A 26,364-nucleotide genomic window follows, 5' to 3' on the forward strand; every position below is an offset into this window, starting at 1 on the left:
TATCTTACATATAATGAGCAGCAACTGTTTAACTCTTTGTGCACAACCACGTTTAAGTGGATGGAACCAATCAGCTTTAATTTGCCTGATGCCTCAAATTAGGTGTCCATTTAACTTCAAGGTGCACAACCTGCAGGGCTCTGCTGCTTGCTTGCTTTGTCTTTGGTTTGCCTTGAATCTTCCCTTTTTATGCTGAGCCATTCTAGAAGTAAATAAATAAACGGAATAAAATTAATTTGACACAGAAAAACCTTTAAAAGGCATCCTCAGGGAAATAAGAAAAACATGAAAGGTAAATATTTCATAAGAAAGCACTGAGGTGAGACCTGCTCGACCTTCAGGCTCTCTGCTGTCACAAGCACATCAAAAGCTGTAAGGTGCCAAGGCAGGTGACAAGTTGTGCCACCCAGCATAACGTGGTGCTGTTCTAAAGCTATTTATATTCTCCTTCATCAGCCAGTCCAGCTCAGGAGGTTGTTCTGTCTGCAGATGGAGAACACACGGAACTGCACCAAGCCCAGGCTGTCCAGCCTGGCACTGCAGTTCCCAGCAGGTTTTCCTGAGCTCCCAGCAGGTTTTCCCGAGTTCCCAGCAGGTTTTCCCGAGCTCCCAGCAGGTTTTCCTGCATTCCCAGCAGCTTTTCCCGAGTTCCCAGCAGCTTTTCCCGGGTTCCCAGCAGCTTTTCCTGAGTTCCCAGCAGGTTTTCCCGAGCTCCCAGCAGCTTTTCCCGAGTTCCCAGCAGGTTTTCCCGAGTTCCCAGCAGGTTTTCCCGAGCTCCCAGCAGGTTTTCCCGGGTTCCCAGCAGGTTTTCCCGGGTTCCCAGCAGCTTTTCCCGGGTTCCCAGCAGCTTTTCCCGAGTTCCCAGCAGCTTTTCCCAGGTTCCCAGCAGGTTTTCCCGAGCTCCCAGCAGGTTTTCCCGAGCTCCCAGCAGGTTTTCCCAGGTTCCCAGCAGGTTTTCCCAGGTTCCCAGCAGGTTTTCCTGCGTTCCCAGCAGGTTTTCCTGCGTTCCCAGCAGGTTTTCCCGAGTTCCCAGCAGCTTTTCCCGGGTTCCCAGCAGCTTTTCCCGAGTTCCCAGCAGCTTTTCCCGGGTTCCCAGCAGCTTTTCCCGGGTTCCCAGCAGCTTTTCCCGGGTTCCCAGCAGGTTTTCCCGGGTTCCCAGCAGGTTTTCCCGCGTTCCCAGCAGGTTTTCCCGAGTTCCCAGCAGGTTTTCCCAGGTTCCCAGCAGGTTTTCCCGAGTTCCCAGCAGGTTTTCCCGAGTTCCCAGCAGGTTTTCCCGGGTTCCCAGCAGGTTTTCCTGCATTCCCAGCAGCTTTTCCCGGGTTCCCAGCAGGTTTTCCTGCATTCCCAGCAGGTTTTCCCGGATTCCCACCAGCTTTTCCCGGGTTCCCAGGCAGCAGAGCAGCCCAGGGAGGCTGTGGAGGGGCTGGCACTGTGGGTCCAGCACAGAGCAGCACAGCTCTGGGAGCAGACACTGAGCACAGCATCTGCTCAGCTGTGGAGACTCACACTCACCCTTCACTTGAGCTCAAGAGAGATGGAGACTATTTAAAGAACTTTAAACTACCCTAGCACAGCTGCTCCTGGTTCATCTTTGTTTTGTGGGGGTTTATCCTCCCTAAAAACCAACATACACATTAAAACGCTGGCCTATGGCACTGGCTTGAAGAACAGATGCCCTCTTGGGTCTCCAGTGGGTAAGAGATGACACACAAAATATTAAAAAACCTTAAGAGAGGTTCAGGTTACCTGTGAAACAGTTCATACTTCAGTATATTTTTTACAAACCTTGGACTTTAGATAAAGCCTTTAAAAAATCAAAACATCCCATAATCTTTACATTACAAATTCCTTCTAACTGGCAACGTTTGAAAGTATTCTTTTTGCTCCTATTTCTGTTATTTTCCCTGCTTTTGCTTTTTAATGAAATGAAGAAATCCTTCAGTGTTTGTGAAAGCCACCCAATCAGTAGCCCAGGAGAAACAGGGCTAATTAAATTGTTTTCAGAGCGTGTGGCTTCCTTTTCCCCTTACATAAACAGAGGCTGGCAGCCACCCAAGTAACAGCCAACATCCACTGCCCACTGGAGCCAAGGGGCTCAGTCCCTTGTGCTTTCCATTTTCCCTTTTCCCACTCTCAGAGAAGGGAACCTCCTCACCAGGAGAATTTATCCCCTCGGTTTGGGAAGTGCCACAGAGTGCAGCAGGTCCTGCTGCACCACAGGCAAAACCCTTCCTGTTCCTGTAACTTCCACAGTAAAGAACAGAACACAACAAATCCTTCCTGTCCATGACTGCTGCTTCACAACACTGGGATTGTTTTTAGGGTAACCCAACTGCAAGCCTGCAGCAGCCTCTGCCCAGGTGACCCTGGTGAGGATGAAGAGGAGCAAAGTCACAAGTGGTGCCTTACATGTCATGTGTTGTCTCTGTGATGCTGCACTGAAATCTGCACAAAACAAAAGAACCCAGCCTCATGTTCCCAGTCCCCAGTGGAAGCAGCAGCCTAAAGGAAAAGCTAGAAAGGAAGCACTGCTATAAATTGGTTTTTAGTACTCATAATGGCTTGTCGCTCAAAATTCCCAACCGGCAGCAGAAATAATTTCCTGAGTCCGTATATATAAATTAATATCTCCTGTCTGCACAGAAATACCTTCTTTGCTTACTGGCCTCCTGCCTTAACCATTATTTTCTGAGATTCTGCAGCACTGCTGCAGCTGTGCACAATACATCCTGAGTGTGTTTTGTTTAAAGGAGCCTGAGCATCCTGAGCAAAGGCTCAGGACAATGAAGATTTACCTACCAGTGAAACAGGGGATTATTACAGATGCAGCCAGAACAAAGAGCCAGCAAGCATGTCAGTGTATTTATGTATGTACTCACAAATACAACAGACAATGATACTCGTGCTAAAACACTGAGATAAAATAAATGCAGTCCCAAGAGGTTTAACAGTGTATTTTAACCTCAGGTATGGTTGATACAGGCAGCCTCAAAGGGCTACAGCACCTGGTAAGAGGAGCCCATGCCTAACATGACACACAACAAAATATTAGTTTAGGAGAGAAGAAAAAACAAGGGCTTTTTTGCTGGCTCAAAGACACAGCTTAAAACTGTCCAACCTCACTCACTCAATTAACTCTATTGATTTCAAGAGATTCAGACTGACAAACCTCTAAAGTGGGGTTGATCTCATCTGACTGTAAGCACTTACAGGGTGATGTCTGCACGTGGCTGGCTCAGTTTAAGCTCCTTTTGCAGCATGTGGGTTGTCAAGCCTCAATCCCTCTGCTGTTTGTGGAGAGAAGCAGGGGCTTCCATGGAGAAATGAGAAATGTTCCAGCCTGGGCTGACACAAACTTTCCATCAGCTGAATCCCTTCCCACCCTCTGCAGTGGTCACCACAGGGAAAGGAAGTGAAACCCAGAGTGCTGCTCAAGGTTTAGGGCAAAACAATTAAATCAGGTGCAGAGTCCTTTTTCATTATGAACAAGGGCATCTCTGAGCAGGGAGAAAGGGAAGCAGAGCTCACACCAGACCTAGGAACATCTGCACTGAAAGGATCCACGTTGTGCATGCTCCTGCTCTTTGTCCTTCTGCAGAAGAAATAATGTTGCTGCCTCAGAAGAGTTCCTGTAGAGCACCAATTTAAAATGAGCAATTTTAAAATTATCATGCAAGATAGCAAATGAAGCAAAATATTCAAATGTTAGTGAGGCACAAAGTCATCCAAACTGCCAATCAAAATGATGCCAGAATGAATTTGAAACAGTTTAGTTTAAGAACACATTTCCTGTAAAAATTAAGCTCTTGGTTTTGCTTTTTGTGTTTATTTGAAAACAATAAATGATTTTTTTCCCACAACCTTTTCCCCATCTTCTGCAGCTTCACGCAAAATCCAACCATTTAGGGTAGCATTCAGCAGACTGCACCAGGAATTAGCCAGAGACCCAAGCCCACTGAACTGTCACTGGAGTATTATTACAAAACCTGGCAGGTTTCAGTCTCACAGCAACTTCCAGGAACAAATGCAAGAGGCTGCAGGGGAACAGGAGATCCTCTGCAACACTGGGACTTCCTTGTCCTCCCTCTTTCTGGACAACAGCCTAAGATACAGAACTGTATGATGGCAGAATCACTCAGATTAATAACTCCTGACGATTTTAATTCCACACTTGCCGGCCAGAGCAGATCCTGGAGAGCCTCAGCCCCAGCAGTGATAAAGGGAAATGTTCCAGGCACATCACACCCAGAGCACAGCTGCAAACGTGACCCTGCCACCCACTCCAGGCAGGAATTCCATCCACAGCTCAGCTCCAGCCCCAGCACACCTCAAATAAAAATAAAATAAACCCTGCCCTTTGTCAAGGCAGCGAGAGCACACTCTTGGCCAGCTCTGTGGAATGGGTGTGGGTTTATTTTTTCCCTTAAGTTGTGATCAACTGAAAAACCTCAGGCAAAATTCCAAAAGTTATCACAGTAGAACTCTTGAATCAGCAGATGTACTAGGAAGAAAGCAAGCCTCTAGTATGTGTTTTTCTCTGTTTTGTTCTACAAATACATTTGTGAGGGGGTTTTGTTCCCCCTTCTTCCTCTCAGCTGCACAAGTAAATAAAGATATAGAAAAGCTGCACTGAAATTCTCTCTCAGGATGGTTATTTTGTGAAAATGTTTTTCAAAGTTTACCTTGGACTTTTCTTTGCAAGGGAATAAAGGCGTTTTTCCCAAGGTGAATAACTAACATTTGCCCTCTCCATCTTAACTGGCACACAGGGATGAGCTGAACTCATCAATTTGACTGCCATAATAAATTTTAATGTTCTGCACACACATTTTCTTACTCTTATATGACTGAGCAAAAGAACAACAACAAAAAGAAACAAACAAACAAAAAAAAAACAAGCAAAAACCAAGAAAAAACTTGTAAAAAGAGAATACTATATGTTCATAACAATCTGGTGGAATATACAGAATAAACCACTTGGGCTTTTCTGTACTCTAAAACTCAGCAGTAATTGCTCCAGCCACAGTTATCAAAAATTGGTCAAGGGACAGGCTAGAGATTGTTCTGGAAAAACAACAGGGTCAGGGTGGAATTAATTCCTATCAGAATGCATGGTGAAGCAGATTATCAGTGTCACTCATGCTGAATGTGGCTTTACTGACCAGGCCAGCAGGATTGCAGGAGTCATTGGGATTAAGAGTAAAGCTCTGTGCAATTCAGAAAAGATAATGATTTGTCTGGAGAACTTCCAGCTCCAAGACAAGGAAAGGAAAATAATTAAGTAGCTTTAGAAGGCAATTGGGAGGTTAATCTAAGGCAGCATATATTCCCAAGATCAGAAAAATCAAACATGCAAATCTTGGATGCTTCTATTCTCAAGAGTCATTATGGGAAAATCTGTGTGTGGAAGAGGAAATGATGGATGTCCAGAATGTGCATTTCCATTAATTAAACTCCTGTTGCAGTAACTTTATTTTTTATAAGAAAATATCTAACTTTTATAACTCCCTTTATTAAAATTCCTGAGAGCTGTAACTCAGAGAAACTCAGGGGCAGGCAACGTGCCTTGGGATGCTTTCTGTGACCTGTGCAGAGGCACTGGTGGAGTGAATAAAGCTGCAGGACACAGAGCTGCCCCCTGACGTTGTTTGTACCTCAGGCAGGCAATAAAGGCAGCCCAGGAATCGACAGCTCCAAACATCCCAGCACTGAGGCCATCAGCACAGGCTTAATGAAATTAAGATATGAGCAGAGTAAATGGCAACCCAGCTCTTCCAGAGGTTGCACTGCAGCTCTGAGTAAACGGCAGGCAAAGGCACAAGGGCCAGGCTTTCAGGGCTTTCAGGGAGGAAGGGAAGAGGTTTTGCTTTTAAACACACATTAGAAACTGGAGATTCCTGGAGAGAGATGTATTAATAATTGAACAGAGCTTCTGGGTTGAAAAACCAATCAATAGCATACATTAAAATCAGATATTCCTTAAGAAACTGACAGATGTGGAGTTTCAGAGGTTTTGTATTCACACATAAGAATTTCTATTTATATCCCTCTTATCTGTCATTACGCTATCAAATTAATGCTAAACTCCAGAATTTTTAAACTGCGGGTCCTTACAGTGTTGTATTTAAAACTTGTAATAATTCACAAAGGAGTTGTAACCACGTCTCCTGCTTACCTAGCAGAATTGTCTTCATTGTTCTTCCACAGAAAGATTTATGTGATTACCTTGGTGTGAGGGTTGTGGTTTCATTTTGTTGTTTGAGGGTTTTTTTGTAATCTGTGTGTAAAGAATTTCATGAAAGTGAAATTTTAAAAGAAAACCAATTGCCTTCTGTCAATAACTGCTGGGCAGCTCTTACAAAGCATGAATTGAAATGGGTTTTACTGTGAAAGTATCAGCTCACCACAATGGACAGGAATCCTCGTTCAGCCACAGCACTGTTACATTTCTTAATGGCTTTGTTGCCTCCACAGAAAATTTTCAGACTTCATTTGGGGCAGTTCCCCTAACAAGGAATAAAACATTTGCTACAGCACTAAATTACATTACAGACAGCCACAGAAAATATATGCTTTACACAGCAAGCAGGCTGTAGTCATCAAATGAAATGAGATTTTTTTACAAGTTTCAGCCACTGTCGGGACAATCCAGAGCTCTACAAAAGCTGAAGTTTTGCCAAGGTGCTACAAAGTGCAGAGCTGACAGCACCAAAACCTGATGGACTGTCAAGAGTTTCCCTTGCCAGGCCAAACTTCACCATTTCTGGTTTTTTCCTGGACATGGAAACCCTGCAAGTGTGCCTGCTCTGCCACCTTGAAACAGCACACAATTGCAAAAGGGAGCTTGAAACTACATCTGCACCATAAAAACCTGTTCCCAGAAAGAAACAGGAGCCTTCCTTGCACATCTTTATTTCTTCCTTATGAATTTAAAAGGGAGTATTTATATAGGGGAGTATTCCCTGTGCAGTGCAAAGCAAGAAAAGGAAATGCATCCACACCAGTGACAGAAACAAACAGCACCAGGGCCCCAGTGCCACTGTGTACAGAACTGTCACAAGGTCAGCTGGCACTTTCCCAAAGCAGCCAGCATACAAACTGAGCCTCAACAGGAGGAGATAAGTGTGTCCTCTGACAAAGAATTTTCCCAACAAAAACAGCAAAAGAATTTCCATTATGGCAGGAAAAAAAATGCACTTATTAAAAATGTAACAACATTTATTTTCCTGCTGCAAGCATTCTTTTAGCCATTCTGTTTATTGCAGAAGGCCTCAAACAGTGTCAAGCTTCTGTGCTTTGCTGCACAAAAATATTCATATCCAGGCTGATTATGATACATCCCAAAAACAATTTGCCATGTAAATAAAATGACTGATTGAATTTGACAAGCCTCCTCCTAGAACAGTAAACACTGAAGCTTTTGTTTAGGGATATTAATCAGCTCAGCAAGCTCAACCTGTCACCTGTGCCAGGATGGAAGAAAAATCACCCCCACCTGCTGGCAGAACAGCCAGCAGTGATGTCCAGAGGATACTGATGGTCCAAAGGACCATTCAGTGAAAGAATTACTCTGGATCCCAGCATTCCAACAGGCAGGTTTCCACCAGCACTCATCTTTCCTGTAACTCATCATCCCATTAGCAATAATGATCCTGCTCCAGTGGCTGTGGAGGTCCAGATGGAAATCTGGGAGAGCTTTCTGCCAACTGGGAACTGCAAATCCAGAGAGATGTTGTAATTCCCTACACACTGGCTCAGAGGCCTGTCTGCACCTCAATACAGGGTGAAGACAGTGCTCACTACACTGAGAATATTTTATGTCTTGGAAAGCTGACTTTAATTTAAGAATGATTAGAAAACAGATGTCAGGGAATAGTACACCAAAATTCTGAGCCACAGCTTGGCCATCAGCAGGTCTTGCTGACATCCTTACTTCCTGCTGCTCAGTGGCAAAGAACTTTACTGACAATTGGTTTTCAAGTTCAGGTTCCTGCAGAAGGGCAAATGATCATGTAAAAATCAGCTGGCTAACTGCAGTGATGAAATCAGTGCTCTGAAGAATGCCAAATGCCACCCACAGCTGTGAAATGCTAATTGCTAATGGAGATTGCCACACGTGCTGAGCAACCAGGAACAGCCTTCAGACAGTGATAGAAACGATCCCCAGGAATTCTGACACTGAACACTTGCTCTGTCCCATTGGGATGGTGTGGTTTGAGATTCCCAGCCTTGTAATAAATAATGTGTAACGTGTACAAACGTGTAAAAGCTCAGCCCTTCCCACTGACTGAGGCTCCCGAGCTCTGCAAGTGTGCAATGTTCCATCCAGGCTTCACTGACTTTTCCATCCTCTGATCCTTGCAAATGGGACAGTTGGCTCCTGAAATGAAGACTGGAGTGGTGAACACCCATCCAGAAGTTTCACTGTCCCATTCCCAGAGATGCTGAATTCCAGCAGCTGCTCCATTTCCTACTCACGATTTCACCTACTCTGAAAGCCCAGGTCACCCCATCAAGCTGAGCAAGAGGACAGCCAGCTCAGATGATCTTCTGCAAGTATCTGGAAATAGCAAAGTACACTTTCTGTCTCATTTGCTGATCGTGCTGCTGATTTTGCTGTGTCCCAGTTTCTGGTCCATGTGCAGTGAGAGCTCAGTTCAGCTGATGGAAACACCACAGCACAGACCAGCATCAGGCAGCTCAGCACAATGAACAGTCCCATTTCTGCTCAGAAACTCTTCCCAAAAGCACAGGAGGGACCTGGGACATGATGAAATAAACCAGGTCACTGAGCACATGAGCAGATAATGCCAGTTTTCCTTTGGACTTAATTCTGGGGTTAATGCAAGCGCTTTTGAAAATTTTGCAATGTTCAGGGAATTAGTGGGAGCAGGTGAGTGTTCTTTCCCAGGCACCCTGTCTGACTGAATGTTAATAAATGCAGTTTTTCAACTGGCACGAGAGAGTACCAGCAGTGTCTCCCTCCATTAGCTGGAGGAGACATACATGGATATAGTTATTTCCAAGATATTAATCCTCAGATTCCATCAGTTTGATGGCTAGGTTCCAAAGCTACTAGAAAGGTAGACAGATTGCTTTCTTAATAATTCAGATTCAGAAGTAAAAACAGAAAGGTTATGAGATAACCCAGTAGGTATCTGATTCCTCCTTTTAATGCCAACATTACTGGTAATAATTTCAACCAATTACATAATAACTAAAATGTATTGTGTGAATGCCTCAGAATTTCCATTAGCTGGTGTTTTACCCCCAGCTCCCTGTGGGAAAATCCTGAGGTATGCCTTGAGCAATTAAATTTTTTTTCTTGGAAAGGTAACACACACTAAAGGAGATAAAGCAGTGAAGGCTCCAAAGTAATTTACAGGAAAAAAAATCAAAACATATCTGAGAGACCTGTAGAAATGGGGCTTCCAAGTTTTTCAAAACCACTTCACTGAAATTCTGCTCCTCTGAGAGCTGGTGTTTTGTCATCATTTCTAATCTGAAAGATTTCACTCACACTAATGATTCCACTGCACTTTCTGTGCCAGGTAAGAGGCAGTGGCTGAAGGTGTCAGGGCAATCAAGAGCCAATTTAAAATGTGTGAATCAACAAACAAAGTCATTCAAGAAGGTGCCCACACTGAACTGGAATCAGCTTGCACTCAGCCCCTGGAGCCTTTCTCACCACTCTCAGCTCAAGGCTGAGGCATCCCGAGAATGGCATTCCTGAGGAAGGAACAAGGGGCTGCTCCACCTGCCTGGAAATCCAGTTACAACAAGAACACAAGGAGACTGACCCTACCCTTGGGGCTTTTTAGTGAAGTGGATCAAGTTGCTAGAGAGAAATGAAATTTCATTCCCCCTTATGCTATTTTGGATTATAAGTACCCACTGAAATTTGGCTGCTTACAGAGTTCAGCAAAGACATTTTAGCAGTCACTTAGTTACCAAAAATCTCTTTCAAGGAGATAGGCAGCATGGGAACTGCTGCACGTTTGTAACAGACATGCCATGGCCAATTTACCTTTTCCTCACTGCTTTTATCTGCCAGTTCCCAAAGTCCACCAGCTGAAAACAGACTTACTACAACACAGCTCCACAAGGCTTAAATAATGAGATTAATGGTGGGGGGAGGAACCATTCCTAGGAAACACGAGATATTAATTAAGTTAACTAATGGGAAAAAATAAAAAGGGGAAAAGTGGTAAAGGGGAAAAAGGAAAAGGTCATCATGCTCTTCACTGGGCCTCGAGCATGTTCTGCCACATGGCATGGCTGCAGTGGTTTAAACTATTTAAATTTTCAACCAAATTCTAATTGCTTGACTGCAACCTCCTTTGAATCTCTAGTCAATCCATTTTAGTTCACATTTTGGCTCTGGAGCTGCCAAGGCAAGCTAAAACAAGAACACTGCTAGACATGAGATGACTTGAGAACACATCATGCTCAGGGCTGGGAAAAGCAAGGGGGCAAAACACCGTGCTCAGGCCTCAGCTATCAATAACAATGGGTACCCTTAGGGTAATGTTTGACCACTTAAGGGGGTGCAAGACTTCCCCTTAAAATACTGGAACTGAAAGATGGGAAATGTAAATGTGAAAATTCCTGCAGCTGGGGCCTTCTACTCCCAGTGTTATTCCTGCTGAGGTGACATGATAAAACTGCATTTTTTATTTTTTTTTTAATCTAAAAGACAGAGCTATCCATTCCAGTGAAATAAACAGGACTTCTTGAGTTTATTTTAATAGCAGTGAAAAGGGTACCTTGTTTTGAATTGGCCCTTCTAGGCAAATTGCTTGAATAAATCCTTCTTGTTGGATGATAATTGAATGAGCATGGGGAATTTTGACAGTTCCAGGTGTCAAGAAGTTGGGAGAAAATAACATCTGTTCTCATCGAATAGCACAAAGGCAAATCCAAAGTCACTCTTAATAAATGTGTAGCATAAACACTGAACAGAGAGCAGAAGAGATAATTGTTTTTTTAAAGTAAAATGATGCTTTCTCCTTAGCAGAATGTAGCAGACCTAACCTGCTCCATCCCACATTGCTGCTGCACCATTTCTTTGCTGTCCTGGCTGTCCCTGTCTGGGGCTGGCACCCTGGCTGTGTCCCCAGGCTGTGTCCCCAGGCTGTGTCCCCATGTCCCCAGGCTGTGTCCCCAGGCTGTGTCCCCATGTCCCCAGGCTGTGTCCCCAGGCTGTGTCCCCAGTGTGGAACAGGCAGAACAGAGCTGAGAGCCAGCCCAGCCCGAGCCTGAACCAGCAGCACAGGGAGCACATGGCTGATGAGTGTCACTGCCTGCACTCGGGCACTCTGTGTCATGTCACTCCTAATGTCACTTCTGCACTGCTGAGTGCTGTGCTGCTGCCTCCCCTGCCCATCCTCGCACCTCAGTGATGTGCTGTGCAGACAGGAGCTGCCCAGGAGCCCCCTCCCCATCCCTGGTGGGACCTCAGGGCAGGGCTGTGGGCCAGCAGAGGGGACAGAGAGCGAGCCCCTGCTCTGCTCCCTCCCACACTGCCAGAACTCAGCCCAGGGGCTCTCTGCTCCACTCCTTCTGTGGGCAGAATGCAGCCTAAAAACATTATTTATTTAGTATCTATCAGTATCTTAAGGTGAGAAAAAATTCTTATGACAGAACAGTCACTCCCAAGTCTTCCTTGCTCTCACTTTCAAATAAAACCCTTGTAAAACCCATCTTTATTTCAGTAACAGAGAGGGTGGGAGTGCCTTCAGAGGTTACTTTACTACTTAGAAGTTATTTTTAACTGGACGGTCAGAAATGATAATCCGGTTGCTGAAGAAGCAAATACCCAGAATTATCTTCCACTGAATCTGTGCTGACACACAGAGCATTGAGTAACTCTTTCTCTCTGTTCCTTCTTCCCCTAAGACAGAGAAACACATTTCTTATGGAAGGTACATGGCATTCTTACCTGGCAAAAACAGCCACACAAAAACGCACAAGGTTTTTGCCTTAACCTGCCAAGAAACATTCCCTGTGGCTGACCCAACACTTCAACATTCTGAGAGTTCTTGTTCCTGGAAGCATTCTGCTCCAGCTTCAGGACAGCCACTGACAGCCTTTGCTCACACAAAGGTCTTTGTGAAAAACAGCAAGCAGAAAGTCACTGGTGAGTAGAACTAAGCATAGCAAAAAAAAAACCCCAAAAACCCCACTCTCCACAGTCACCCCAGTTTAGTATTTACCAGCTCACTGTTCCAGCAGCCCTTGGGGCTCAGGGATTCCTGTGTAAGCCACCCTTGGCCCCTGGGACAAGTGACTGCAGGCAGGGCAGCTCTGCACACCCAGGGGATGCTTTGGGCTGGTGCTGCCCATCCCTGTCCCTGCCAAAGGGACCCAGGTGCTGAACACACACCACGAGTGTCCTGCCACAGAAAACACCTCTCTCCCCACAGTGGGAACACAAAACTGCTGTTTCACCAGGTATGGCAACCTTCTGCCAGACCATAACAGAAGCTTTTGTCTTCCCCTTCATCTCAGAACACAAATAGAAACAGTCTTTGAAATATATTTAGGCTAAACTTTTTTTTTTTTAAATGGTAATTTTCAGGCATGTTGCCAATCCACTTTTAGCAGATGGTTTGCTATTTAATGTCTCTAGGCAGGCAGAACAGCTTTAATCAATAGAATCAAAAGAAATGTTGGGAAATTACATGCAATTTTACAAAATCAAAGGCATTTCCTTCATATTGTCAAGCCAACAAAAATATATTGACATGTTGTTACTGCAAGGAGCTGAGGAATGTTTCCCACATCACAACACTGAATTTCCTTTTACGTGTTTTCAAGTCTCCAGGTTTCCTCATAACAAGGAATTTTACCCTGTCATAAGTTCAGAACTTCTCCAAGAGCAGCTTAATTAAGAAAAAAAGGACCCAGGGCTGGATACCCACACAAGAGGCTTTCCCTCTGCTTACTCCTCCAAACAGGACATCAGTGCTGTGGCTCCCCACTGGGGCTCCGTGTTCCACCTGCAGCCAGCCAGGAAAAGAGAGCCAGGAACGGGCAGGGATGAGCCCTGCCACCAGCCAGCACTCAGCTGGGCAGGGAGCACTGGCAGCAAGGCTGGCTGCAGCCCTCTCCAGGCATTTCCCTCCTGTGCCCTGGCAGGCTGCAAGGCTGGCTGCAGCCCTCTCCAGGCTGTGTTTCCCTCCTGTGCACTGGCAGGCTGCAAGGCTGGCTGCAGCCCTCTCCAGGCTGTGTTTCCCTCCTGTGCCCTGGCAGGCTGCAGGAGATGATGCTGAGATGCGATGCAGACACGCTCCACGTGCTCTGCCTTTGGTACCATGTCCAAACCCTTCCAGTGAAGGCTGAGGCCCCTTCCTGCCTTCCAGACAAGACACAGGGATCCTTAGCTTAACCCTGTTTTTAGAGAGAGATATCATACAGAAAATGTTCTAGATATAATTAATGTTTCTGTATTCATTTGCATGCAGAATTCTGTTTTAAATGAGAGAAGCAGAATCAGCAGTGAAGGTGCTTTTAACAAATATCACGTCCTTTTATGTAAGAAAGGCAAAGCTGTGCTGAAAACTTGTGTGTGTTGATAGAACTGCACTTATAGGAAGTATAACAATGAACCAATGAGATTTAAATGTTTCTATGCCAAAAGCTTTCCTGTTACAATGAGTGGGGATGATTATCCAAACATAATTCTTCTGTTGGCATTTTGCTACAGCTTTTTCTGCTCTTGCTGCTTTTAGTGCCTAAATTTGCCAATCTTCTTGGCATTGCATACAAGTTTACACATCCCTTTGGAACTTGTGTTTGGGCCTGCCTATTGCTGGTTTGTTTGGTTTATGTCTCACAGTTTTACATTCATTTTAAACTTGTACAGCTTTACAGCCACATGAAAACATCAGCTGAACAGAAGCTTGAAATACCTCATTCTGTTACATCTCTGTTTAATGATGTCATAATCCTTTATGGCTGACATCACGTTGTAAAGTCACAGGGTTCTAACTCTGAAAACACAGGATCAAAACAACAACACACAATTATAATACTGGAAACCAACAGCATCACAATTTTGGTTCCAGGCCAAGTAGTTTGCTTATGATAGTCTGGCTGCATGCAAAAAAAAATTTCTTACTTCATTAAAGGTGCTACACATGTTCTATAAGATCCATATCAATTAAACCAAATAGATTTAAATCTCCAATTTTTGAATGCTAGATTTGGGGTTAATTAACAATCAAATATTTGTAGCAGTCTGCTAGATGTGAAATTGGTTTTGAGAGCAACAGGAAAGCAAAAAGCAGAAGAGAATCAAAAACGGTGCATCGCCTCCTTCCACTCCATGGAAACTCATTTGCACCAGTTTCAATAAAACCAGTGGAGAATCCTGAGTTTCCACTCAATACCTGCAATTTCATAACAACTCAAAAAGGATAAAGCGTTCAGGTACTCCTGTGCAGCCTGTAGCTTTTGTTTTTCTCCTCCTTGACCCTCCCTGTCCTCCAAACTGTGAAATGTGAACACATCTTCTAATCAGAAATTCCACAGAAGTTACAGCATACTACTCCCACACCCCTCACTTGAGCAACTTAAAAAAATATTCCTGTTAGCACAAGTAGAAGAGGGAAAGGCTGGCATGATATGATCATTCCATATACAGCTGGTAACATTATAAATACCTCAGAGAAAGACAAATACACAGAACTAAGTTGTTTTAAAAATGATTCTGTGCTGAGTTCTGCAAGCCCTTTTTATTCTGTGCACAGAGAAATCCCAGAAGACGTTTCCTCCAACCATCATTTCAATGCAATGATAATCCTGTAATGGATGAGTACAGACTCACCGAGTCTGCAGTGCTTGAAAAGTTTATCTGACAGTTTCAAAGGTAGAAGTTACCTCCAGCATGCCAAATCTTCTTGCAAAGCCTCTGGCAAGTCATGACTTGATGCAGAAAGAAAAGCTTCAAAGCAATTTGAATCCACCATGAAAGCAGGGCCAGGTAATTCTCTGCATTAGTTGGATGATTCATGAAAGAGATCTTTAGCTGGATTCACATTACATATGAGCAAGTAACACAGTCTAAAAATCTGTATTATCTCCCTAAAATGAAGACTAGAATGATCATTTATCTATGAAGGAAAAAACCCAGAAATACTATCTTTTTCTTACACTCTTTGGAAAGCTGCTTATAGAAATCCTATTTTCTCAGAGATCACCTGTGACAGCTCTAATAAAAGGAAAATTCAAACATCCACATTTAAAATATGGGGCTTGATTTAGGAGATAGGAAATGTCAGAACCAAAACTACAACAGGATTTCCACACCTCTTCTGACATTACTAACACAAGGTCACGGGGCTCCTGAATTTCCAGCATACCAGCAGAGAGTGAGGCAGTCGTGTGGTATTTAAGATTAAATTAATTAATTTAATTGTGCTAATTAAAAGTGTTGGGAGAGCTAGCTAAGCTCACACTTCAGGGCTCATGTCAGCCTCAAATCAACAGATGTGGCTGCACCTCAACATCTGGCCCTGCAGGACTCACACAGTCCCTGGGTTATTGTTGAGAGGAACCTCGATTTTCCTCCTGAGCAGCTCCAGCAGCACTCACACACTGGGTTATTGTTGAGAGGAACCTCGATTTTCCTCCTGAGCAGCCCCAGCAGCACTCACACACTGGGTTATTGCTGAGGGGAACCTCGATTCTCCTCCTGAGCAGCCCCAGCAGCACTCACACACTGGGTTATTGCTGAGGGGAACCTCGATTCTCCTCCTGAGCAGCCCCAGCAGCACTCACACACTGGGTTATTGCTGAGAGGAACCTCGATTCTCCTCCTGAGCAGCCCCAGCAGCACTCACACACTGGGTTATTGCTGAGGGGAACCTCGATTCTCCTCCTGAGCAGCCCCAGCAGCACTCACACACTGGGTTATTGCTGAGGGGAACCTCGATTCTCCTCCTGAGCAGCTCCAGCAGCACTCACACATTCCCTGGGTTATTCCTGAGAGGAGAGGAACCTCAATTCTCCTCCTGAGCAGCTCCAGCAGCACTCACACACTGGGTTATTCCTGAGGGGAACCTCGATTCTCCTCCTGAGCAGCCCCAGCAGCACTCACACACTGGGTTATTCCTGAGGGGAACCTCGATTCTCCTGAGCAGCTCCAGCAGCACTCACACACTGGGTTATTGCTGAGGGGAACCTCGATTCTCCTCCTGAGCAGCTCCAGCAGCACTCACACACTGGGTTATTGCTGAGGGGAACCTCGATTCTCCTCCTGAGCAGCTCCAGCAGCACTCACACACTGGGTTATTCCTGAGGGGAACCTCGATTCTCCTGAGCAGCTCCAGCAGCACTCACACACTGGGTTATTCCTGAGAGGAACCTCGATTCTCCTCCTGAGCAGCCCCAGCAGCACTCACACACTGGGTTATTGCTGAGGGGAACCTCGATTCTCCTCCTGAGCAGCCCCAGCAGCACTCACACACTGGGTTATTGCTGAGGGGAACCTCGATTCTCCTCCTGAGCAGCCCCAGCAGCCAAAGCCAGCAGCCACAGCCCCCAAAGGTGGGGCCACTGCAGCTCTCTCCCCCCTGCCCTGCACTCCTCACCCACAGGGACCAGGGCTTCCAGTGCACATCCATGGCTCTGATCACAGCACACTGGGGTTCTGCCAGCTGCCACGGCCTTGTTGCCATAGAAATAATGCATTTTAAAAATCTCCTGTGTTTAAAACACAATTGAAGCAGCGACTACAGCAAGAATCCCTCACAGACTTGGGAAGGCACGCTGGCATTTCAGAGGCAGAGCGTTACAAGGTAGCAGCTTGGACCTTCCACCTCCATATTCTAAACCAGAAATCAGAATATTCTCGTTTGTGAGTTTTCAAAGCCAAGCAAAGGAGATGCTGGAGAACTGTAAGAACAGTTCATGTCATCATGGTTTCAGCTCCTGAACACCTCTGCCTTTCCCTCAGAAAACTGAGGACATCATGTTAAAAACAGCACCTTAGCTACAAAACAGCAGCTGAGCAGAGAAAAGCCATGGAGAGCACAGAATACAGTGCTGCTGACAGAGAACACGTGCACTGCACAGCTGCAGGACACATCCAGGAGCAGACAGCAGCAGCACGGAGGATTCAGCTCCTCGCAGGTGTCCCTGCAGTGTTTGCCCACGCTGAGCCAGCACAGCTCCTGAGCTCTGGTCAGGGTGAGAAAAGGAGCCCAGAGGTTCCTCAAGGGGGGCAGAGGCCAAGGGCAGCATGGAAAGGAACCTCCAGAGACAATTAGAAGGGAAATAACACAGCAGATGAACGAAAAGGGCTTTGCCTCAGAAGAATGAAGCTGGTTTTCACAATATGAAGGCAGCTTTCACTTTTGTATTAGACAGAAATTAAACTTCATTAATTTTGCTAATTTGGGGCCAGTAAATCACCTCACTGCTCTGGACTCAGGGACAATCCCAAGACACCACAGAGCCCAGTCTCACATCTCCAGGTGTGGCTGACACCACAATCCCATGGCTGTAAGAAACGAGGACAGCCATTAACCAGCTACAGAGGATTCCTGTCCCTGTGTGTCCCCATCCCATCCATTAATAGCTGATAACCGAGTTCCTGGGCTGTTCCAAAGACAAACAGGATCCTCCATCACCCTCAGGAGGCAGCTAAGCCATCTCATCTGTGAGCTGAGCCCAATGTCTGCTTTTTAAAATCACCACGGATTTTCTTTACACACCACGTCCCTAACATTCAGGTGGATGCTATCCACCCACCCCAGCACTCCACAGCTTGGGCACTCTCACAGTGTGACACTGGAGACCTTTCTGTTGAATATAGAATTAAAGTAAACTGCTTCTGTGGCTCATCACAGCCCAGGGAGCTCTGGGGTGGAGAGAGGCAAGACCTGCCTTAGGGGATGCCAGGAGAGAGCGAGTTGGGGACAAGCTGATCTCCCACACTGCACACAATTCCCAGCAGCTGGCTGTGAGTCTGGCTCTGTGTTCCACTTCAGATGGATTCATGTACCTCTCTTCTGGTCACACAGACAGAAATCACTTGTCAGTACTGAAGTGGTGTAAGGCTGGCAGGAAGGACCTCGGCTGGGAACCCTGCACAGCTGCAGCCCCAAGGTGACAGCCCAGTGACAGCCCAGTGACACCAGTGACAGCCCAGTGACACCAGTGGCACCAGTGACACCAGTGACACCAGTGACACCCCAGTGACACCCCAGTGACACCAGTGACACCCCAGTGACACCAGTGACACCCCAGTGACACCAGTGACACCAGTGACACACCAGTGACACCCCAGTGACACCAGTGACACCAGTGACACCAGTGACACACCAGTGACACCAGTGACACCCCAGTGACACCAGTGACACCAGTGACACCAGTGACAACCCAGTGACACCCCAGTGACACCCCAGTGACACCAGTGGCACCAGTGACACCAGTGACAGCCCAGTGACACCAGTGGCACCAGTGACACCAGTGACAGCCCAGTGGCACCAGTGACACCAGTGACAGCCCAGTGACACCAGTGACACCCCAGTGACACCAGTGACACCCCGTGACACCAGTGACACCAGTGACACACCAGTGACAGCCCAGTGGCACCAGTGACACCAGTGACAGCCCAGTGACACCAGTGACAGCCCAGTGACACCCCAGTGACACCAGTGGCACCAGTGACAGCCCAGTGACACCAGTGACACCAGTGACACCAGTGACAGCCCAGTGACACCCCAGTGACACCAGTGGCACCAGTGACAGCCCAGTGACACCAGTGGCACCAGTGACACCCCAGTGACACCAGTGACACCAGTGACACCAGTGACAACCCAGTGACACCCCAGTGACACCCCAGTGACACCAGTGGCACCAGTGACAGCCCAGTGACACCAGTGGCACCAGTGACACCAGTGACAGCCCAGTGACACCAGTGACACCCCAGTGACACCAGTGACACCCCAGTGACACCAGTGACACCCAGTGACACCAGTGACACCAGTGACACACCAGTGACACACCAGTGACACCAGTGACACCAGTGACAGCCCAGTGACACCAGTGACAGCCCAGTGACACCCCAGTGACAGCCCAGTGACACCAGTGACAGCCCAGTGACACCAGTGACACCCCAGTGACACCCCAGTGACACCAGTGACACCCAGTGACACCAGTGACAGCCCAGTGACACCAGTGACACCAGTGACACCAGTGACACCAGTGACACCAGTGACACACCAGTGACAGCCCAGTGACACCAGTGACACCAGTGACACCAGTGACAGCCCAGTGACACCAGTGACACCAGTGACACCAGTGACACCAGTGACAGCCCAGTGACACCAGTGACACCAGTGACACCAGTGACACCAGTGACAGCCCAGTGACACCAGTGACACCAGTGACACCAGTGACACCAGTGACACCCCAGTGACACCAGTGACACCAGTGACACCAGTGACACCAGTGACACCAGTGACAGCCCAGTGGCACCAGTGACACCAGTGACACCAGTGACACCAGTGACAGCCCAGTGGCACCAGTGACACCAGTGACACCAGTGACACACCAGTGACACCCGTGACACACCAGTGACACCCCAGTGACAGCCCAGTGACACCAGTGACACCCAGTGACACCAGTGACAGCCCAGTGACACCCCAGTGACACCCCAGTGACACCCCAGTGACACCAGTGGCACCAGTGACAGCCCAGTGACACCAGTGGCACCAGTGGCACCAGTGACAGCCCAGTGACACCAGTGACAGCCCAGTGACACCCCAGTGACACCCCAGTGACACCAGTGACACCAGTGACACACCAGTGACACACCAGTGACACACCAGTGACACCAGTGACACCAGTGACACCAGTGACAGCCCAGTGACACCAGTGGCACCAGTGACACCCCAGAGACACCAGTGACACCAGTGACACACCAGTGACACCCCAGTGACACCAGTGACAGCCCAGTGACACCAGTGACACCCCAGTGGCACCAGTGACACCCCAGTGACACCCCAGTGACACCAGTGACACCAGTGACAGCCCAGTGACACCAGTGGCACCAGTGACACCAGTGACACCAGTGGCACCAGTGGCACCAGTGGAGCACTGAGTGAGGAACCTGGAGCAGAACAGCTCCTCCCACGCCTGCTCAGCCCGGGCACCCTGCTCAAACACTGCACTGAAACCCCCTCCTTCCACCGAGGCTCTGCCACTATGCAGAGATAACAAATGTCAACAAAAATGAACTTTTTCAGAGAAAAAGGCAAACTTCTCTAGCCTAGCAATGAGGGAATTTGTGGAGGGCATGGAAGTCACAGCTCTGCTCCTGATTAATTTTCTTAACCTTCTGTTGAAGACTTCTTTCCTGTGAACTACAGAAATTGTCATGATTGAAGGAAAAGGAATCCAGGTCAATTCCCTTCCCAACTACAAAGCCATCATTCACCCTCACTCTGTGGCCAAATAAAACTTCTCTTGTTTCTGTCAAAAGAAACAATCTCAAATAAATCTGCCATGCCATTCTCTGAAGAAGCAGAGAAATCTAGATGGCAATCAGGAGAGAATCAGGAGAATGGACAACAAAATAAAAAGAGAAACCTCATTCTGAAGGAAACAGCTTTAATCGTGAAAGGAATCATTGAATATCCAGCAATGAAACCCTGTTACCTTAACAAGGCCAAGCTACCACTCCTCAGTTTTGCCCACTGCATCCTAACCCCAGTGACATAAATCCTCAGTGGAAGAACCAGCAACAAAATAATTAAAAGGGAGATAAAGATATTAAAAGCACTAAAATGTTAATTTTAAGAATAGTAATAATATACTATCAAGGTGTAGTCAACATAATCAACAACATTAAGTCTTCAGTAGATTGTCCTTGAAATACCTACACCTCCAGTGCTGCTTGAAAATCTACAGCAAATGAAGTCCTCCAGTTGAAGTAACTATATTAAGGTTTCTTTAGTGTGCTCATCCCTAAGCATGGAAGAACATGAAAGTTAAATTCCAATTAATCTGCAGCCATCCAGAATGACTTGAGAAGTCACAGTCTGAAGAGGACAAATAATGGGATTAATGCTGCCTGTCTCACATATGCAAGCAGTGCTTCCCTTGCAGCCAGGTGCCCTGGGACAGCAGGTCTGGTACAGACAGGGAACACAGAGCCCTCTGCACTGGAGCGAGAGCTGGCTGCTCTGGGGCTGCTGCCTGCTGCTCAAGCCTTGCTCAGCAGAGTAAAGAAACATGCCTAATTGCTTTTGGGCTTGAGGGAAACAAGCTGGGGGGATTTGGCCATGGGTTATTCCCAAAAGGGAAGTACCTCAGGAGTAAGAGACATGGTGGAGCAGCAGTGTGAGTCCTGGTGAGCTGACTTTATGGAACCCAGCCAGGGTTGGTGAGCCAGGCTGCAAAAGACACACAACATTCCTCTCTGTGTGTGGGATCAAGAAATAAAGGGTAGGTAAGAAACACATTTACCTACTCAAATCTTTCCCAGGCTAAAATTAAGAATGTGCTCCCAAGCTCAAAACACAGTTTCTGAGAGCAAATAATTTCAGCCTGACACAGGGACTGAGGGAATCACACACTGGGGACCTCTCCCTCGCCCAGCTGACCACAGAGAGTGATCAGATATCCAGCTCTGGGATAGCTAATATTAGCTCAAGCAAATCCACACAGCAAATCATTCTAAGCAGCAGAATGAAAGATAATGTAAACAACTCTTCTCTTTCAATTCTCCCCAAGTCCACACAAGTCCTGATATTCCTCTGACAGGAACAGATGCAGCAGCTTGCCAGGATGGAGGAGCAAAGTCCTAGCAGGACACAGATGTCTCAGTAACCATCCATCAACCTTAACTAAAAATTCAGCTAATTCACAGAAATGAACTGTGTGTTACAACTCCCATTCAGATCTAGCCTGTCTTAACTGCTCAGTAATTCTGTTTAGGTCCAAGGGGCTGGGAGGAAGGATGGGGTGGGGGCAAGGAAGCAAGTTCATGTCATATCCTTCACTGTCTATAATCTTTTGAGATAATTCCACAACAGAAACATCATCTGGTTCAAACTAGGAAGGCTGGAAAATGACATTGTGGAGTAAGACAGGATGATGTGCAGCAGTGTTTTGAGTGATGTGGCTTTAATCACAGCTTAGCTTTGCAAGGAAAATTAAACCATGAACTATGAAGGCCTAAAGTGAGGCTGCAGAAAACACATTTCTCCCTTTTGGCTGGTGTTTTTCACTTTGTTGCTGATACAAACTCAGGATCAGACTAAGAGCAGCCTGTCCATTCCCTTGATCTTCCAACTGCACATACAACTCAGTTCAAGGTTTTGGTGTCAGAGCCAATGCATGATGCATTATTAAGATGAAGGATATGTTGTGATCTCTCTGAAGCACTCTCATATTGATTTTAATAATGTGAGAGTGTTTGGGGTTTTTGAGCCAGTTTGGTGTTTGGGAACTCAACAGAACACGGCTTTTTTATCCCATTTAACACCTGTTAACCTCAGCCCTGTAAAGCACACTTTCTGGGAATAAAGCTCAGTGCTACCACACAGGGCATGCGCCACACACCTCTGCCAGGCGTGGAAAGGGCTGCATTTAGCATCAAGCTACCCATCTGGTCCTCTCCTCAGTTTCTGTCATCCACATAAACACAGACACACAATTAACCTCCAGGGAGACACCATCCTGTCTGCAAACTCCAGCAGAGGTGGGAACCAGGAGTTTCTCTCGGTGGGCTGCCTGCTAGCACGGAGCACGTGCCTGCTGCTGGGATTTGGGCTGGGGGGAGCTTTTGGATGTAATTCACTCCACAATCCCACCACACTGCCACAGAAAATCCTGCAAAAAGGTAAAGTCACTCAGCCAAAACCATCCTGTGAGCGGTGTCTGGCCACAAGCCAGGAACTCGGGATTCCCAGGTTTCAGCCAGCTCAAGTTTCAGCATCGAGCTTTAGCTCCACAAGATTCTCTCTGTGGCCTGGATTTCCCTGTCCATACACTTCTTCCCAAACACAACACGGACCAGCCTTGATCCCCTCTGAACCTCTCTTACCTGGAAATCTCTTTTCAGTCTGACACTTTTCTTGCCATGAAAACAGATTTTTAAAAATACATACTTTAAAAAGGGCTTTGTATGAAGGCACATTTTATTTCTTCTCATTTCCAGGACACTTTATAAAATATTACAAGATTGCAATTTATATGCTTAAGGAATTCCCAGATGGCATCTAACCAAACAATTCAATCAGAAAGCAAATTAAAATGAAATATTAGCACAACCCTGTGTGTGAAATGCAGCAGCTAAAGCTCTCTGGCATTTGCAGGGTATCCTATGGAATGTACTTCTATTACCCGTGCAAATTTCATGCCTGCTCAGCACTGCAGAACATCTGAGCTACCGAGACCTCTCTCCAACACAAAAAAGAAGTGATCCAAGGAAAAGTTTAGTAGCAAACTACAGATAAGCCTTGTAACCATGTCTAGAACCATTGCAGCAGCTGGTTTACTCAATTTCTGGCAACAACTCTCAAACACAGAATTTCTTAAAGCTAACCTTCAAATCAAACCCAGCCAAGCTTGGGATATTTCCTTCAATAACTTCAGTGAGTTTTGCACCATGAGCCAGAATTCACAGCATCTTGCAGTTCTAAGCAAAATCTGATTAAATTAACACCCTATTCTGCAGTATTTGCCACAGGAGTTCCTGTGAGAACCCCAGTTATAAATATTTGGCAAATAAAAGTACGGAAAACCCACTTTGAGCTAAGGACCTGTGATTTTTATTTTACTCATTTATTTCTCTTAAACACAAAGTAGTTTCAATAAGGCAGGAGAAGCTTGTAAAGCTTTTTTTAACCCCCCTAATATTTCAGTACTTATCACCAAACTGTTCACTTAGTTAATTCTGAAAGACCCTCTTCAACTTTAAAAGAAGCATTATTTGAGGAAAAGAAAATCTAGTCTATGGCTTATGGATAGTCACCAAAAAAAACCCAAAAACTTATGTTCTAACCCATGCTACACTGTCCCCTGATTTAGGTGCACATTTTCTGTGCTGCTCTAAGAACTAGTGACCAAAGGCACCAATATGGTTAGTTTCCTTGAAAACAGTTTTGTTTCCTTGAAAACAGTTGTTAGTTTCCTTGAAAATAAACACTATTTGAGTTTGACACCAACAAACCTGAAGGAGTTATGCTCCAGCCTCATCAGGGAAGTCAATTAACTTAGTGAAAATCCCTGCCTTCATGTATGCTTCCACAGTGCACTCCACTGGCACACAGACAAGAATACATTTCCTTTTAAAAATCCATTTCGGGAATCAAGAAAAACTTAAGGGCTGCATGATAAAACTTAAAACTTGAAGAAGCTGCTATGACCCACTCTCCAGGGAAGAAAGGTGGGAAAAAATTGTAAGCAGCAGCATTTTACTCCTTTGAGCAAGACGACAAGACTGTCTGAGAAATGAGTGCAGACACAAAATGAATGATGACATGCCATGTTTAGAGAGCTATTAGCACAAGGCAAAGCAAAGCAGCTGGGCTTTAACAGCACCACAAAGTTCTGCACACTGACAAGCGGGGAAGGCCAGGGATTTCCCACCCCGCTCACTCCATTTGCTTCGTATTCCCAGAGCAGTCAAAGCTGCCTGGAAGTGAGTGGGATTTGCTGCACTGCTGACAGGAATCCTTCACCACATGGTGTATTCTCCTTTTCCAGGTTTAGCAGAGACCAGAACTGGGGTTTGGCCATTCAGTGGAGGTTATGCAGAAATAGAGGAAGATGGTTCCTCTAGATTTTGTACAGGTTCTCACCTACCCCCAAGCCTCCTTTACCATCCAACTCACTTGGCAGGCTGAGAGAGTGACGCTGTGACGCCACGCAGATGATGAAAATATAAAGGAATACCATAAAGATCCCCTGGTAAAGCAAAAGTCATGTGAAATCTCAAACTCACAGGAAATAACTACATTCTCTCCCGGTGCCTCACCACTCCCAGGGCACCCATAAAAAGGCATCACACAAAGGGAGAGTGCCCCAGTTACAACCCCAGAGGGATTCCAACTCCCGGCACTCCAGCGGCACCGGGGGAAAACCTTCATCATCCCAAGGCACGCAGAGACTCAGCGCGGATTAGCGGAGCCGGGATTAAAGGGGGACAACAAGAATTCCACTAGCAGCAGACGGCTTTGAAAAAAAACAACAAACAGAAACAGGAAAGAAAATAACAATAAAAAAGACGAAAGCAGCAAGATGCAGGATGGGGAGCGGGACCCTGCCCGGGGAAGGCACAGGCAGGCGGGAGCTGGGGCTCCTTCCAGCTCCGGGAGGGCTCCGGGAGGGCTCCGGGAGGGCTGCCCGGCTCCCCCGGGCTGCCGGTGGCTCTGCCGATCGCGACAGACGCGACACTCGCAGCCGACACTCGGCGGAGGGGATGGAGCCGAGCACGGCGGGCGGAGAGGGGAGAGCAGGGCGAGCAAGCGGGGACGAGGTGGTACCTTGGATGTGCTGCTTGATGACATTTTCCAAATGGTCCAGCCTTTCTATAATCCTTAAAGTGTCCCCTTTGTCTTCCTCTAACTTTTTTTCTGAGATCGGCTCCTGCACTTTCACATAAACACTGGCAATGTAGTTGGTGACCCAGCCCACGTACAGCAGGCAGACGATGTTAGTCATTCCACTCAAAATCACGCAAGTGGACACTAAAGTTTTGGTTTTCCTGGTGCACACCATCCTGCGATCCCTCCATATAGCTCCAAAAATCCTGCGATCCAGAAAAGAAAAATAAGCCGCGACGACAAGAAATCCTTTCCCCTCTTTCCCCGACACGGAGAGCGCTCCGAAGTCAGGAAATTTCCACGCAAAAAGTTCTCCGGTCCAGGGAATAAAAAGGACTCGCCGCCTACCGAGAGGGAGCGGCGGGGGCGGGGAGGGCACGGGGAGCAGCGCGGCCAGCAGGCAGCGGGGCTCAGGAGCCTCCCCCCGGCCCGGCCATGGCCATCATCCCCATCATCACCATCCCCATCATCACCATCACCATCCCCGCTCCCCGGCCCCGCTCCCACTGCCAGTGCCGCTGGCCATCGCGGCCGAGCCCCGGGCCGAGCAGCGCCGGGGAGCGGAGCCAGCCCGGACTGACGGGCCCCGGCTCCAATGGCAGCGGCGCAGGCGGGGCGGGGATGCGGCGGGACACACCTGCTCCGAGCCCAGCCGCCCTCCCTCTCTGCCTGCCTGCTTCCCTGCCTGCTTCCCTGCCTGCCTGCTTCACTCCCTGCCTGCTTCCCTCCCTGCTTCCCTGCTTGCCTGTTTCCCTCTCTGCCTGCTTCCCTCTCTGCCTCCCTGCTTCCCTGCCTGCCT

The 26,364-nt window shown here is 46.9% G+C and overlaps 1 protein-coding gene across 2 annotated transcripts in view; it reads right to left on the reverse strand.

Moving 5' to 3' along the window:
- Positions 1-26,125, reverse strand: part of GALNT18 (polypeptide N-acetylgalactosaminyltransferase 18) — a 200,725-nt gene extending 174,600 nt beyond the window's left edge. For both annotated transcript variants that reach the window (XM_005531558.3, XM_088057582.1), the window contains exon 1: positions 25,506-26,125. In XM_005531558.3, the coding sequence (XP_005531615.1) occupies positions 25,506-25,740 (235 nt within the window). In that variant the 5' untranslated portion in view covers positions 25,741-26,125. The remainder of the gene's footprint in view (positions 1-25,505) is intronic.
- Positions 26,126-26,364: the final 239 nt, after the last annotated feature.

Source organism: Pseudopodoces humilis, chromosome 7 (genome assembly GCF_049639895.1).
Source record: "Pseudopodoces humilis isolate 2021_Gansu_Grassland_sample_001 chromosome 7, ASM4963989v1, whole genome shotgun sequence".
NCBI classification, from domain to species: domain Eukaryota; kingdom Metazoa; phylum Chordata; class Aves; order Passeriformes; family Paridae; genus Pseudopodoces; species Pseudopodoces humilis.